Source organism: Rhinopithecus bieti, unplaced genomic scaffold (assembly GCF_001698545.2).
Source record: "Rhinopithecus bieti isolate Rb0 unplaced genomic scaffold, ASM169854v2 scaffold_44948, whole genome shotgun sequence".
Lineage (NCBI taxonomy): Eukaryota > Metazoa > Chordata > Mammalia > Primates > Cercopithecidae > Rhinopithecus > Rhinopithecus bieti.
This window is the reverse complement of record NW_016818762.1, coordinates 924,902-942,066: the sequence shown is the minus strand read 5'-3', so window position 1 is coordinate 942,066 and position 17,165 is coordinate 924,902. Positions and strand designations below refer to the sequence as shown.

At 40.4% G+C, this 17,165-nt stretch overlaps 1 protein-coding gene across 1 annotated transcript in view; it reads left to right on the top strand.

The window, feature by feature from the left end:
* The window catches only part of RYR3 (ryanodine receptor 3), a 580,605-nt gene that overhangs the window by 192,486 nt on the left and 370,954 nt on the right, over positions 1-17,165 (top strand). Inside the window, exon 3 of the mRNA XM_017857433.1 lies at positions 7,271-7,378. Coding sequence (XP_017712922.1) covers positions 7,271-7,378 — 108 coding nt within the window. The remainder of the gene's footprint in view (positions 1-7,270; positions 7,379-17,165) is intronic.

Genomic DNA, 17,165 nt, shown 5'->3' with positions numbered 1-17,165 from the left:
CCTTACTTTGTTTCTTTGTCCCCAGAGCAGCTGGTACAGGACTGACTGTGCATTGTTGCTTTCTCTAAGTACTGACTAGCCACATGGCTGATACGGGAAAGGGCAGGGAGGTTAATTGGGCTGACTCTGGTTGCCCAGCCTCCACTAATTCTCCTTTTGTGGAGAATACGCTTTAATTCCCCAGATTCCTCCTCTTCTCCCAGAGGAGCCTACCTCTGCTGACATCTGCAGAGATGCCTATACGTCACCACAGAAATTTCTCCACTTTCCCGTCACCTTTCTGTTGGCCCAAATGAGAGGTCCCAGTGGGCCATCTGTCAAGTTTAAACGTTGTCTACATGCTCTTTCTGACACTTGCCATGGCTTGTTCTTGCTGAGTCCTATCCTTTTTGCATTCTGTCCCATCCAGTAGAAACCTGCTCATCTCCCACTCTTGCTCTGTCATCTCCCATATCCACTTAGTCACCAGGCCTTGTCTCTCCTAACTTCTCAAGATTTAAAAACTCCATTCCCTTATCTCTATTCCTACTGCTGCTACTTTAATTTAGGCCATTGTCACCTCTTACCCAGTTGACTGCAAAACCTCCTAATTTATCTCTCTGCTTCAGCCTGGCCCTCTTTCTCTCTCTTTTTTAAATTGGCCCATAAGAATTGTACATATTTATGGGGTACAGTGTGATGTTTTGATTCATATATACAATATGTAAGGATCAAATCAGGCTAATTAGCTCATCTATTGCCTCAAACCTTTATCATTTATTTGTGTTAGAAACATTCAAAATCTGCTCTTGTGGCTATTTTAAAATATACATTAAATTATTGTTAACCATAGTCACCCTAAGTGCTATAGAACACTAGAATTTTATTCTTCCTAGCTAGCTGCAATTTTACATCCATTAACCAACCTCTCTCTCCCTACCCCTTCCCAGCTTCTAGTAACCACCATTCTACTCTCTACATCTATGAGATCAACTTCTTTTAATTCCACATGTACATGAGAATATGCAGTATTTTTCTTTTTGTGCCTAGCTTATTTCACTTAACATAATGTCCTCCAGGCTCACCCATGTTGCCACGAATGACAGGATTTTAATCTTTTTTATGGCTGCATAATACTCCATTGTACATATATAACACATTTTCTTTATCCATTTATTTGTTGATGGACACAAATTGATTCCATATCTTGGCTATGTCATATGCAATAAGCATGGGAGTGCAGAGATCTCTTCAATATACTGATTTCATTTTCTGTTCAGTAGTGGGATTGCTGGATCACATGGTAGTTGTGTTTCAAGGGCCCTCCATATTGTTTTGCATAATAACGGTACTAATTTACATTCCTACCAACAGTGTATAAGAGTTTTTTCTTCTGTGCATCCTCACCAGCATTTATTTTTTGTCATCTTGATAGTAGGCATCTCAACTGGACTACTATCATTGTGGTTTTGATTTGCATTTTCCTAATTAGTGATATGAGCATTTTTCAAATACCTGTTGCCCACTTCTGTGTCTTCTTTTGAGAAATGTTTATTCAGACCATGTGCTCATTTTGTAGTTGAGTTTCTTTTCTGGGGGGTGGGGCTGTTGAGTTGTTTGAGTTTCTTATCTATTCTGGATATTAATTCTTTGTCGGATGAATAGTTTGCAAATATTTTCTCCCATTTTTCAGGCTGTCTCTTTACTCTGTTGATTGTTTCCTTTTCTGTGCAAAAGGTTTTTTGATATAATCCTATTTGTTTTTGTTTTGTTGCCTGTGCTTTTGAGATCTTTCTTACTCATAAAATCTTAGTCCACATCAATGTCAATGTCCTGAACCCTTTTTAGGTGTTTTCTTCCAACAGTTTTATAATTTCCAGTCTTTCATTTAAGTCTTTAATCCATTTTGAGTTGATTTTTGTATATGGTGTGTGGGGGGTATTGTTTCATTCTTCAACATATGCACATTCAGTTTTCTCAGCACCATTTGTTGAAGAGACTGTTCTTTCCCATGGTATGCTCTTTTTTTTTTTTTTGAGACGGAGTCTCGCTCTGTCACCCAAGCTGGAGTGCACTGGCCAGATCTCAGCTCACTGCAAGCTCCGCCTCCCGGGTTCATGCCATTCTCCTGCCTCAGCCTCCCGAGTAGCTGGGACTACAGGCGCCCACCACCTCGCCCAGCTAGTTTTTTGTATTTTTTAGTAGAGACGGGGTTTCACCATGTTAGCCAGGATGGTCTCGATCTCCTGACCTTGTGATCCACCCACCTTGGCCTCCCAAAGTGCTGGGATTACAGGCTTGAGCCACCGCGCCCGGCCTCCCATGGTATGCTCTTAATGCCTTTGTCAAAAATCGGGTTAGCCTTCTTAACACTGGACCTGCAGTTCTTTCAAAGGTGCAGATTTGATTATATCATTTCCTACATAACTTGCTCTAATGGCACCCTGTTCTCTGAAAATGAAGCCCAAACTCCTCCTTGGCAAGAGTACTCAAGACCCAGTCTCATACCTACTTCTTCCTCAGCCTCACTTCTAACCTCCCCATGCTTACTCCCCTCCCTCTCTCTCCGTCCCTTTCCTCTCCCTTTCTGTCTTCCTCTCTCCCCCTTTCTACCCTTCTTTACCTCTCTTCCCTCTATTCCCCTCCCTGTCCGCCATCCTTTTCTCCCCATCTCTCCCCTCCCTCCTCCCCATCCTTCCCCTCCTCTCACTCTTTCTTCCCCTCTGTCTCCCTCTCTCCTCCCCACTCCAGCCATCCTCAACTCTGGATGCTTCATCACATGTTTTCTTACCTCTGGGCCTTTTGTCTCATAGTTTGAAAATTATTCATTTGCTTCCCTGACATTCCACTAAATCACACAATCCTGTAAGACAGGGATTTTGCCTTATTCTTACACAAATAAGAACTTCAAAAATACATTAGTGAAAATATAAGTGAGTTACTGAGTTTTGATTTCATTGGTCTTTGTTGGATATGCTTGACATTTATTAAGTATTTACTGTATACATCAGATCCTATTTTAAGCTCTTTAAATATAAAACCTTAGTTTATTCCAAGAAGTAGGTACTATTATATCTCCATTATACAGATAAGGAAACAAAGGCATGTATAACAGAAACTAAGTTACCTGCGTAAGGTCATTCAGCTAGTGAATAGTTGATCAGAGACTTGACTTCAGGTAGTCCTACACTAGAGTGTTCACTCTTCACCAGTATCTCCTATAGTGCCTTCAGAGCCATTGACACACCTACAAGGTGTATCACTGAGGCATGACTGTGTAGGAACCAGTCAGATTAACAGAAGTGAAAGGGGCTCATGACACTGGGAGAAGAAAGACGTGTTGAATAACAGCCAGGAGACTTGAAGAGTCATTGCAGTCTGTCTACAGCCACAGCCATAATCAGCAACACACTCCTGGATGATAGTATTGAAGGACACAGGGTCTGTTCAAGAAGACTTGAGTTGGGTGCTTACTATTCTATGTATTTGGGATACCAACAGCAGAATAAGGCACAGATTCTTTCAGAGGACCCACAGTCTAGTGAAATAGACAAACCTCAATGCATCAAGATCTGTATAAGCCAAAACAGACTGCAGTTAACAGTACAATGGAGAGGTGACCGTCTTCCTTTGTGTAATTAACTCCCCACCTCATTTCCCTGAGGGCTTGGCTAGTGTCTGCTAGTACAGTGCAAAGGGCCTGTTGTGGATTGCCAGATAGTGAAATGCTAAATGACTACAAAACAGGGGCAGCAGATTCCTACTAGCCAGGATTCAATAAGCCCCAGAAAAGTATGCCATTATGTAGATTTATGGAGCATGGAGGATATATGGACCTTGCCTCCTACTATTTTCCACATAGTGAGGCTAAGTGAATCCTAGTTCCTGGCTTATTCAGGGCCCTGGCATCTCAAGGTTTCCTGTAGGACATTTGGAAATGTAGTGCTTCTCTAGGCTCAGGACGGGTCTTGGGGAGAGTGATGAGGAGCTATTTCAGAACAGATGTCAACAGAGCCCTTCTCTCCATGCTGAGAATCATCAAACACTTGCCCCATGCCTGTCAGGTAGAGTGACTAAGGCACAGGTTCCACAGCACAGACACAATGAGCTGGTCTCCTAGGGGACTCTCACGGCTGCAAACAAATTAGCTTTGATGGACGAGTGGCCTTTGCTCATTCTTCAGGAGGGTGGGAGTAGGAGTTCAGGCCAGTTTGGAGTTTAATTAAGGATGGCAGCTGGCATAGGTCAGATGGCTCTGTTCTCCATTCATGTCACAAGTTTTTAGTTGTTTTGTTTTTCTCCAGACATTCCAGTTACTCTTCCCTCTCTTACCACTGCCCACACGTTGTTCTGTGTGCTCTTGGAGTGGCATGCTCTTATTCCCACGTACAGAGAGTCCAGGCAGGGACCATACTCCAGAGGTACAGAAACTAAGCTGCCAGAAAGTTTGTAAACCAGTGGCAGGTACAGTGCTCCCATTTGAAAGGCTTCCTCTTCATGCACACTGTTGTCCTGTTTAAACATACCCATTCAAACCAGTAATGAAATTGTGACCACCTGGGACTTTCAATACCCAGATTGAAAGGACAGCTATAATTATAGCATGGCTAGTGTCCCTATTATCTATTAGTGCTTCTCCTTCAAAATGGTTGATGGCAGAGACAAGGAGAGCTCCTGTCTCCTGTCTGAACAAACCAGACACAGGAAGGAAACCAAGCTGATTTAGAATGACATGATGTCGTGTAAGGGCAGAATCTCTAGCATTTGGAGCTATGAAGGTTTCTGTCTTAAAGAGAATAGACTGAACAGGTTTATTGTAAAAATGGGCATGAATGTTGTGACCATTTAACTAATTTGCCAAAAACCAACCGTAACTGCAGACATTCTTCACTGGGAAATCTCCGAATCATTCATTCTAATGAATTGGAAGAGCAGGAAACAAGCAAACTGTGGCTTTTATGCTTCCTATTCTGGGAACATGAAATTCAGGTAGGCAGAGTGATAGAAAAATCTCTCTAAAATCTCCTGAGATAGCATCACATTTTGGAAGGCGAAATTGGACAATATATGTTTATGGTATAAGGTCTTAAGGAAATGCTTTATCATATAATTGTATGCTACTTGTAATAATGCTGTGTGTACTGTACAAACATTTCCTGAACATGAAGCTCTGCCCTGCATCAGCCGCCTGCTTGCTCAAGTCCCATACAAATGAGTTAATTACCCGCTTTGGGAACAGACTTTGAAAACAAAGTGAACAACATAAAATAAAGGCGGTAGGCCTCCTCTGTTACAATCTCTTCTTAGTTAATTGTTTTAATAAAAAGGATTGGGCAAATTCCTGTATTGCCAGAATTCCAAGACTAGGTTTTTAGGATTTCTCAGCATAGAGACTTTGAGTAGAAAAGTATTTAAGTAGAAAAGTACTCACTCAAGGCCGGGTGCGGTGGCTCACGCCTGTAATCCCAGCACTTTGGGAGGCTGAGGCGGGTGGATCACGAGGTCAGGAAATCTAGATCATCCTGGCTAACATGATGAAACCCCGTCTCTACTAAAAAATACAAAAAATTAGCCGGGCGTTGGTGGCGGGCGTCTGTAGTTCCAGCTACTCGGGAGGCTGAGGCAGGAAAATGGAGTGAACCCGGGAGGTGGAGCCTGCAGTGAGCCGAGATCCCGCCACTGCACTCCAGCCTGGGTGACAGAGCCAGACTCGGTCTCAGGAAAAAAAAAAAAAAAAAAAAGAAGTACTCACTCAAATCCTTAGTTGAAAACTACTTGAAAATGTACGTTACCCAGAGCCAGCAGCCTTTGGAATAGGATTATCCATTCCTGGCTCACAACTTTAATAAAGGAAAATTGTAGGTAGGTCCAGCAGGCTGATTATCTTATTTTGGAGAATATTGCAGTTGGGAGAGGAGGAAGAATAAACAAACACTCGGAAATTAAAGGGAACTTTTAAAGATAGTCAATTCCATTATTTTTATTTTAAAACTAGATGCTGAAGTTAGAGAGGTTGTCGGAGCCTTAGTAGCAGACTTGGTTTAGCTTTTAAAGTGGAGCTCCATGGAAACAGCTTTACCTGTTTTGAAGTGTTAGGCATGGCTGTCCGTGACTTCTGGCCCTCATTCCTCATTCCTGTTCTCACGGTATTGATGTTCTGCCAATATCATGTAGGAAACACAGGACTGGTACACAGGTGATCACAAGCTGTATTCTTAAGGAAAATGGTGTGTCATCGAAATGGGACTGTAAACTCCAGAAAGACCGTGATTTTGCTTTGTATTTCTTTGTATCTTTTCCAATATCAAGCACTGCATAAATGAAATACTTGAATATTTGCTGATCTAAAATGTTCTCACAGTGAAGAAAAACTTTAATATTTTTATTAGTGGCAGGAACAGTGTAGGGTTAAGTGCATGGACTTCGGAGACAGACTGTCTGGATTTGTATCTGACTCAGCCAAATGTAACACTTGGGCAGGCGACCTAAACTCATTGTGCCTTTGTTTCCTTGGCGAGAAGCTGGAATATTAATAGTCCCTATCTTATAAGGTGGTTGTGAAGATTAAATGAGTTAACATATGCAAAGCCCTTAGAACAGTACCTGGCATAAAGTATTCAATAAATATTAGCTACTGTTAGTATGCAAAGACAGCTATGTTTAACTGTTAAGAAATGTCCCAGAATAGGCATGAATGTCATGATGTTAATTGGTCACTGTTAACTGATTCTAATAAATTGGAATTATAGGGATCATCATTTCTTAAAGTTCTGGACATTTCTTTGATTATGCTGTATTTATATAGCTCTTAACCCCCTCTATGGCCTCTTTTTGTACTATATCCAGGTTTTCTTAACAAATCAATGGATTCTCTATTAGGGTCCCTACTGTCTAGAGCCACATTATGGTCTGTCCACTGCTCTTTTCCAGATTATTGTGGATGAGATCCCAGTGGCTTTCTTTCTCTGGTCTCACCCAGATGTGGCTGTAGATAGATCAGCCTTCCCTTCCTCTCCCTTCTTTGGCAAGGCTATGTCTGTGTTCTTCCATATGTACCTCCAGCCTTCCCTCAAGTTGATCCTGACATGTTGGAAACTATTCCCTTGATATATGGGGCTTTTCTTATTCTTTAGAAACCAGCTTAAAACCCATCTTGAATAGGAGAAAGCCACTTTTTTGCATTCCTATTCACCCATCCAACTGTCATTTTGATTCATAGGCTCTTTGCCCTTGGGATGTTGTTGCGTGACTGATATGAGTAGGTATCCTCATTCTGATTTTATTTCCACAGTACATTCCTCCAGATCTCTGCGTCTGCAATTTTGTGCTGGAACAGTCCCTATCTGTCAGAGCCCTGCAGGAAATGCTTGCCAACACAGGTGAAAATGGCGGCGAAGGGGTGAGTACCTGAATTGTGTCCTAGGTTGGGATTGGGATGCACCATATCCCCAAAATACATTCTACATTTCATCCAACTTTGAACTGAAAAATTTAAGACTGTTGAGATGATTCATATGGAGATAGTAAATCTTTCTCCCGGAGTTTAGTTGTTATTCAGCAACCCGATTTCTGCTTCCTTTGAGTTAATCAGCTTCCACCAGAAAACAGACCACCACTAATGCTGCCCAAGCAAGGCATAGGATGCTGAGCCTACTCCCCTCTCTTACCCCAGAATTCACCAGCGAATGTGGAGAGGCTGAGAGGGTCTTGAGATTGAGGGTGCCTGTGAGCTAGTTTCTTTGTCCTTGGAGAAATCTTGCTGGGGAGTTAGGACTGCTCCAATGGAGCACAACCAAGTTACGACAGTTCAAACATGATTTCCTGCAGAATTCTGAATCTTTGATGGTTTCACTGATGATGAGCAAGTACAGAATTGTCTTGAGTTTCCATTGTCAGTAAAATGATCCTTGTAACTAAGAGACAAGCTCCATATTGCCCATGTCAGAAGGCTTTTGGGCAAGACTTTGGCCAGATATTTCAAAATAATTTTTGACTCTTCCTTTCCTAATGACTCACATTCGTTTTTACATATTTATCATCAAATACTTTAATTCTACTGCCTGAATATCTCAAATTCAACCATTTCTCTCCAACACCCTCACTCCCCCATACTCCATTAGATGACTATCCTCTACCTTTCGGTTACTGCAACAGCCTATTAATTGCTTTGATTGCTTCTATATTTACCCCCCTCCCATTTTTCCACTCAGCAGTTCTTCCAAAGTGCAAATACAATTATTACAGTTGCCTGTTTTAAAATCCTTTGTCTTCCCATTATTTTGAGATAAATTCCAAATTCCTAAACATGGCATAGAGCCCTTTAGGAGTTGGTGAGCCCTGTTCACCTTTCCTGCCCCATCTACATCCCACCAAGTACTCAGTGTCCCAGTGACGTTGAATTCCTCTGTCTGCCTCAAATATGCCGGTTCTCTTTTGCCTCTGATCCTGCATATCAGCTATTCCCTCCACGTGGAACAGCTTTCCTCCTCCTCTCTCACTTCCCTTATGTAATCCCTCTGTGTCTTTCAAGGAACCAGTTTAGTTATTAGATCAGTTGAGAAGCCACTGCAGACCGCACAGGTCTGTTGCTGGGACAACATTAGGTACTTTTTCTATCATAGCTCTTATCACTCTGTACTATCATTGCAAGTCTTTTTTTCTTCTCTAATGGAGAGTACACTGTCTGTGGGTAGAAACTGTTCACAGTTACCTAGTAGCTTAGTTTGTTCTTACTTGAAGTCATGCATAATATGGACATGTCTCATTTGTAGTAGAAGAGACAATTGACTATAGAATCAAGAGAATCGATGTTTACATTTCGGTCATCCTCCAGCCCTTAATTAGATGTACCCAAGGGTACATCTAATCTCTTGGGGCCACAGTGTTCTGTGAGTTAGATCTCTAAGACCTTTAATACCAAATATTTGTGTTTTTTCACTCTTTTGATTTATAACAGTATGCTGTAGGAAGACAACGGAGAATAGTTTGCTTTGTGCCTTAGATCCTTAACACAGGTGATATTTTTGTTCATTTAATGTTTGCCTCAGTCTAGGTTCCCCGTTCCTTGCACTGACCTCAGCATCTAATATCTTCCACATACCCTCAAACACTTCCAGTTTAGGGAGACTTTTTTTTAATTGATCACTCTTTTTCCAGGATGCATCATATACAGAAAGCTTTGATGAGGGAGACCTAGTTGATTTTAAATATCACCACTTTTTCAGTGTCAAAAAAGATCTGCTACACCCAGCCTACTCTATGGTCCTAGGTTAGAAATTAAGGAGACAAAGAGATACTATGTTAATTGGGGAATTATTTCTTGGCTATTCTGTTATCCTGTTTTGTTTTAAAAGTATATTTCAAAGGACTTATTTTTCTTTATCATTTAGCTTGAGTGGTTCAGAGTCCTGTAGATGAGAAAGTAAATTCAAAAGTTCTGGTTCTTCTTTGTTGCAAAGAACTTATAGTCTTAACTTGGTTTGTCTTAAGAGGAATAAGTAATCATTCATGTTCCAAATAGAATGGTAGGACTCACTTTAATAAAACTGAGCTCTTCATTTTAGAATATACGAATAAGACCTACCTTAATTACCAGGCATGTTATGGCAGAAGTTTGTTTAATATAATTGTATATTTCAGGAGCCATTTATAAGTTAAAACATTTAGAAACGAATACATTCAATCTTATTTGAATAATCTACTCTTCTTTAAAAACTCACGTTCAAAATAAATGATCCATGACATTTTTATTAATATCTATCGACTCATCATCATCATCATCATGTTGAGTCAGACTCTGAAATTTTCCATATTGCCTTTTGTTCTATTTTTGCCCAAGACAAGAGAGACCTAATAGTTATTTCCCATCTCGACACATTTATCACTATTATTATAAGGAGTAGTATTCACTGGAGATCTGAGAAGAGGGACGTGAGGAGAGAGATGGAACACAGATGGGAAGGTAGAGTTTTCAAGTCATATTATTTTACTGTGCATTGATCTGAGTCTTACATATGAAAAACATGAGTTTTGTATCATCTCTTGAGTCTGATTGTTTTGCTTTTCTGAAGTAATTACTATGTACATTTACTATTGGTACTTTATTTGATTTTAGAAGATAATATTCAGCAGGGAAGAAAAAGGAAAAATAAGGAAGTGCGTTAACATGACAGAGCAGAATGATTCTCTGGAGAGCCTGGGGATGTTTGAGTGGGATGAAGCCTTCTTTGTATGCCATTCCATTCTGTTTGGAAATAGCCATTTTCTGCTCTTAAATAGATATGGCTTTCACTAATGATTATGACTGCCACCAAATGGGAGGCTTTGAAGAGTATAATTTTTCCTTCTAGTCAAAAATTGGTCCTGGTGTACTGTGTCTGTTCACTGCTGTGTAGCAACTGGACATTGTTAAAAATGACTTCAGCTGTTTTTTCACTCACGTGTTGAGTGTACAGAAGTCTTTTTGCAAGGATTTACAATTCTGCAGCAATTTCTCTTGCTAACAAAGAAAACAAAAGTGCCCTAATTTAACAGCAAAGAGGTTTCTTTATTGTTTAAATATCCTTAGCGGTAGCCAGTAGTACATGGGAGCCAGCTTTATATTGAGAAGGAGAATCAGTGATGAGGAGGACCTGGAGCAGAGAACATTTTGTGCCTCTCAGAGTCTGCCCGGTCTCACCTCCTCCTTGGATCACTTTACCTCTGATCTAATCCTATGTAATTTTATTCTGGGGAAAATTACCAGGGGATAGATGCTTGGCACTGTGGCCAATTTTATGGCTACAGTTGGAAGTAAAATTCTTGCAATCAAATATTATTTTCACATTTTCAATTGATTTAGACCTATAGTGTCTACCAACCTTCGGCCGGACACGGAACCAAAAGAAATGTCCCCATCTCCCTCTAAGCCCTCAATCCCCGTCATCCTATAGAAATGACTTTAAAGTGAGAGCAAACAGCATTTGTGATGAAAAAAATGCTCAGTCTTCAGTGTCAGGCAGATGTGTTTTCAGTCCAGCCTGTATTGGACCAGATGTCCTCTGGGGCAGATTATTTCTCCTTTCTGTACCTTAATTTCCACATCTTCAAGATGCAGTCTATCGCATAGAACTGGGTGAGAATTAAATGAGATCACTGCCTACAACTGCCTGTAAGTTTGAAAAGTATTTTTTCCTGTCTTCATCCCTGGTCCACATCCTCCTGTTATATGGATCCTTCAGGAATATTCAAACTGCCTCAAAGGAAGGAGAGTCCTGTGCTACACAACTAGGTGCATGTTAAACTTAACTCCAAATGGGTTCTGACATGAACTGGCATAATGCTTCTAGAAATGAAAGGCCTTGGTTAACACAATTACCAGCTGCACTCCTTCCGATAAGGGCTCCGGTTTTCTCTAAAAGTTGACTTCATCCATGTCAGGTCTTTACAACTACAAAGAGAGATGAAATATAAATATAAAATGAATTATATAAATGATATATATAAATATCAATATTAAACTAATTGTATGGTTGCCACGTGAACGTGACACTTTATCCATGTCCAGAACACATAAGATTATGCCTGACTTTGGATGCTAAAATATCTGGTATGCTGATACACAAGCAGCCTTTTAACCTTGATGGGGCCAGGCGCGGTGGCTCAAGCCTGTAATCCCAGCACTTTGGGAGGCCAAGGTGGGCGGATCATGAGATCAGGAGATAGAGACCATCCTGGCTAACACAGTGAAACCCCATCTCTACTAAAAATACAAAAACATTAGCCAGGCGTGGCGGCGGGCACCTGTAGTCCCAGCTACTTGGGAGGCTGAGGCAGGAGAATGGCCTAAACCTGCGAGGCAGAGCTTGCAGTGAGCTGAGATTGTGCCACCGTACTCCAGGCTGGGCAACAGAGCAAGACTCCATCTCAAAAAAAAAAAAGAAAAAAAGAAAAAAAAACCTTGATTGGGAAATGTGACCTGGAAAGATATTATTTCTACAAGAACCTTTATAACAGATGTCCTCACTGAGAAGTTCTTCATTTCCCTGTATTACTTGTGTGATTTGATAGTCCCATTACTCTGAAAGGACATTTTGGCTACTTTGATTTATCCTTGTCTTTACAGTAGACAATACCACACACAGCATGTTTGCTAGTGAAAGGGTGTGGCACATTTGTCATATGTTACTGCTTCCTGAGGATGACATGCCTGTGACTGCTAGGGGCTGTCTCCTGGTATCATGTGACCTTGGAAATGGCCAGTGAAGTGTAAACATACGTTATGCTATATTCATGTAAAGGTCCTTACAGTGCGTGTCATGAGATATATGAGATATTTACCTTGCAACCAAGTTTAGGACATTCATTCATCTCATAAAGTCACAGAACATTTAGTGACAGGTGGCAACATCATTAAAAAAGAATCAGCTAACCATGCATCTGCCCTGACACTGCTAGGTGATAAATAAATCAGAACAAACACTGATGAAGGGAATTATTAGAAACCCCTTGTTTAAAGTCTGAATTGTTGTTGTGCCAAGATTTAGACATGTTGTGCACACTCATCTGGAATGAAGAGGGCTAATAGGATCCTTACTTCTTGCTTCCTGGGTTCCTGTGTGCCCGCCAACAGGTTATGTTATGTTATGTTATGCTATGTTATGTTATGTTATGTTATGTTGTGTTATTTTTTTGAGACGGAGTCTCGCTCTGTCGCCCAGGCTGGAGTGCGGTGGCGCTATTTTGGCTCACGGCAAGCTCCGCCTCCCGGGTTCCCGCCATTCTCCTGCCTCAGCCTCCCGAGTAGCTGGGACTACAGGCGCCCACCACCTCGCCCGGCTAGTTTTTTGTATTTTAGTAGAGACGGGGTTTCACCGTGGTCTCGATCTCCTGACCTTGTGATCCGCCCGCCTCGGCCTCCCAAAGTGCTGGGATTACAGGTGTGAGCCACCGCGCCCGGCCTCCGCCAACATTTTATATCATAGAAGAAAAGGGGAGTCGCTGCCATCCAGATTCAGCATTTCACTCTGAGGTGTTTATCTTCCCTTTATAAGGGAAGATTAGGAAAAAAATTAGAAAAAAATTAGTAATATAATTTATTTTGTTTGTACGTGAGGAGGAAACATGACTGATGGAGGAACTGTGTCCACAACTCTAGACCTCATCCCCATTTACATGTTTTAATATTACAGTTTTAAAAATACATAATTTATTTTTTTTTCATTTTTTTATTATACTTTAAGTTCTAGGGTACATGAGGGTAACGTGCAGGTTTGTTACATATGTATATTTGTGCCATGTTGGTGTGCTGCACCCATCAACTCGTCAGCACCCATCAATTCATCATTTATGTCATGTATAACTCCCCGATGCAATCCCTCCCCCCTCCCCATGATAGGCCCCAGTGTGTGATGTTCCCCTTCCCGAGACATAATTTAATGAGTCAAATCTAACCAGCACTGACGACACTTCAGGAGAGTTCGTAAGATTTCCTTTAGAGAAAAAGTACTAAGTCAGTCATGCTTATATTGTGATTTGAGTCCGAGGTCTTGCCCGTAGAAGCGTCAAGTCCCTACGGTCAGAATAACCACGCGAAGTGTTGAAAGCCTGAATTTCCTTTGTACTCATTGGTTAAATAAGCCTCTGCCTCAAGCTGTCCAAGAACGTCCTTGGTGCCCTCGCTCAGGACCTCCCCACCCCAGTGACAATGCCTTTCAGGCTGCTAACCTTGGGGACACTCCCCCTCCCTACACCTAATTGGTGAGAGCAGGATATCACGTCATTAAATTTTTAACTTGCTTGGCTTGACTCTGCTTTTCTTTGGAGAGGGAGAAAATAACATTCTGGTTTCAGATGCTGGTCTTTCCTTTTTTTAATCGATGGCTGTCCATCCACACCTGCTGCAAAAATAATTTGTTTATACTCGCAAAATAACAAAACGACTTGGCAGAATTGCTCTCACGTGCGAAAGCTTGTTGAAACCTACTCTTTAAAAGCTGCCCTGTGTTAGAGTTCATTTTACAGATGTACTCGTGGCAGGCAGCCTGTTTCGGTGACAAAGCTCTGGGAGTTTGGAGGTTTAGATTTGGTCTTAACACTGCCACCAACTGGGAATTTAACTTCAAGTAAATCTCTCACCAACTGGGCTTTAGGTTCCCCACCTCTATATGACATCACTTAGATGCAAAGTCCTTTCTCAGGTCTGTAATCGTTGCAATGTACCAAGTTAAAATGGAAAAGTGTCATCACGTCACTTCCTCTTGTGTGTCCTATGGGCTGTAGCCCATCACTGAGGAGCTGTGGAAATGTTCACCTTTTTGTATTAACCATTACTTTTGAGACCTTGGCTCCCATTTATTTAGGTAGAATGAATAAATGTGTTTATTCACTTTTTTCTTTGCTGTGGACGGGGAGAATTTTACAAAATCCATCCAGGACAGCAACCGTAAAGCACTAAACATTGACTACATAATTTTAATTTTTTTTTTGAGACAAGGTTCTCATGTAAATTTTCTTGTGGAATTATACGAGACATATCGTGTATGTTTGACAGGTTTTCTTTCCTCAAAGAGCTAGGAATTATTTTGATAAATTAAATATTATTATAAATGAGTGGCCTCCAAACTAAAGTTTCAATGTGTTTCTTTTCACAGACCAAATTGTCATTAAACATATGTACATCCTCTTCCCCCTTTCCTTTCCCCTCCTTACTGTTCTTTCTCATGGTATGCTATGATTTTAGGATTTTATGCTGATATGATGGATTTTAATGTTTCCTTGATAAGGAAGGTATGTGTAATTTATGAAGGTATGTGTAAATAACCCACATTTCATTTTTGGACTGACCTTTTGATGACATGATTTTTAGTTAAAATATGCCATCTGGAAGACCTTACTTCATGGTAAGAAAGCACCTTTCTTGGTCTAAGCAAAATCTGAGTGATTGATTAATTGATGGCAATTCTAAGAGAAATTCCAAATTGCCTGATACAGGTATTGACCATTTTTATTGGGTGGATTTGCTTATGTAAATGTAGTTATAAAAAAGTGATACAGCTGACTTAGGTGACAGCACATTGCTTGCTTATAGTTTGTTGATGACATCAGCACTGTACTAGAAAAAAACAGGAAAAACAAACTTTTACATTTAATGCTCCTGCAAACCTCTAAGATAACAAAATATTTACCAGGTAGGAAATCCACCCTCTTTATTCTGTTTTTTTGTTTTTTTTTTTTTTTTTTTTTTAACTCTGTAGTAAGCATCAGTAGACTCCTCAAATAAGTTGAAAGCTTTCGGCAAAACCTGCGCATGCTAAAATATCCATTTACTGTTTTGTTTTTGATTTCGCTAGCTCAGTGATCTCTCGGAATGGGTATGTTATTCACTCCTTCAATATACATGTACTTTGCATGGACAACTGACTCAAGCTGTATTTGTCATGAACTGGGCCTTTCACTTGTGAGTGTTCAGGGCAGTTTCCATTCTTTGTGTCTGTGCAATTAACAAAAAAAAGAAAGAAACCACTAGCGCACCTCACCCTTCAGTGTTGTGAAATTAGAGGTGGCTGCACACTTAGAAATTTGTCCCCAGGCAGTTTGTTTTCCCACTGCTCTCCAATTAGAATGACTTGCCTGTGGACTCATTTTTTTATTTCTTCAAAACATTCCAAGTTTTTTTTAAAGCCTCTCATGTTTGCTCTGAATATGGTCTAGACGGCCTGTGATCATAGGTTTCAGTCTGGTGAGATGACACAAGTGTGCAGCTTTGCCTTCATCTCAGCTTCTCGACGCTTCAGACCTCTTCCAGTGCTATTATGCAACTCCAGCTCTGCTATTCCATAAGGCTGGAATTCATGATAAAAATGGAAAAAGCTAGTTTGATATTTTCTTTCTCCTGCCGTATCTCCAAAGTGAACCAGCAGAAGAATTAAATGTGAACTTCAACAATTAAGAATAACCGTTCAGGTTAACTAGCTTTTTACATTTCTTCATATGCTGAGTAGAAGCCTTTTCAAGTGAAAGAACCCACAGAATGAATTTTTAAAGCTCCAGACTCTCTCAAATCCCCCCACTTATTGAATATAGTGCTTCAGCTTTACTGTGACTGTCTTTGGTGAAATTGGGCATATTGTGAAGTCGGCACCTCATGTTTAAGATCAATATGCCTGTCTGATCCTGGCAGTGTTTTTGCAAATGTGTTAACATTTAGCTTTGCTAATGTTACACAAACTGGAATTCTGTTCATCCTTGCTGTGGACATTGAAATGCTCTGTTGAAATAACCTTGTCATAATGGTATCTGTTATCTAGAAAGCCTGAGCTGCTTCTCCATGGCTGGACTAAAGATATTTGTTGTTGGTGGTGGTGGTTTTTATATTTTAATTGCAAAAAAATTTAAATATCTTCATTAAAGTTTCTTAGAGGCATGAGGATGGATTGGGGGTGTCTCAGCTTTCTCCAGGACACAATCTGTAGGTAAATAGTTTATTATTCAGGGAGATGTTTTGATAAGAGATTTTGCTGAGAGTTTTTAGAAAAATAACTGTTTCATGGCGGGGCAGGAGTAGAGATGGGTTGTAAAAATGAATTTCAGCTGCATTTCTGGGAACGTGTTTTAATCCTTAATTGTACAATATTTGAATTTTTGGGAAATCTTTTAAGAAACCCGCTTACCTTTTGAAAATAAAGCACATTTGCAATTTTTTAAATCCTAGGAGAATAGAAACTCTTCAGTTTACTTATTAGACTTTTCCTTTGATCATGTACTTCACTTTTAATAGATACCTGAGTTTAAATTATATATTTGTAGGGAGAATTGAATGAACTAGAACAAACTCCAATTTATTTCCATTTCATAAAAGTTTAATAAGAGCACCAATCTGGATATTCTGTTAAAGAAAAGTTAACTTGGTGCTAGAGAAACCCTGATCTCAGCTGGCATTTTCATCCTTACTTGAGTAAAAACACTCCAGTCCTATGATTGCCACTATCTGGTTTTAGAATGGAAGGAGCTAAAATGATGATGTGGAATCGGTGGAAAGAAAGTGGGAATAAGATCAAATATATTTAGGCGAACCATGGTGTAAAAATAGCTTCTGCTCTGCGGAGGGCTGAAATGGTTACCCACAAAGTAAGAGGAAAGCTGAAGGCAGAATGCTTCTGCTTCCACCTAGAGTTTCCCCCTGTGGGTACTGCACGTACTTGGGCTTG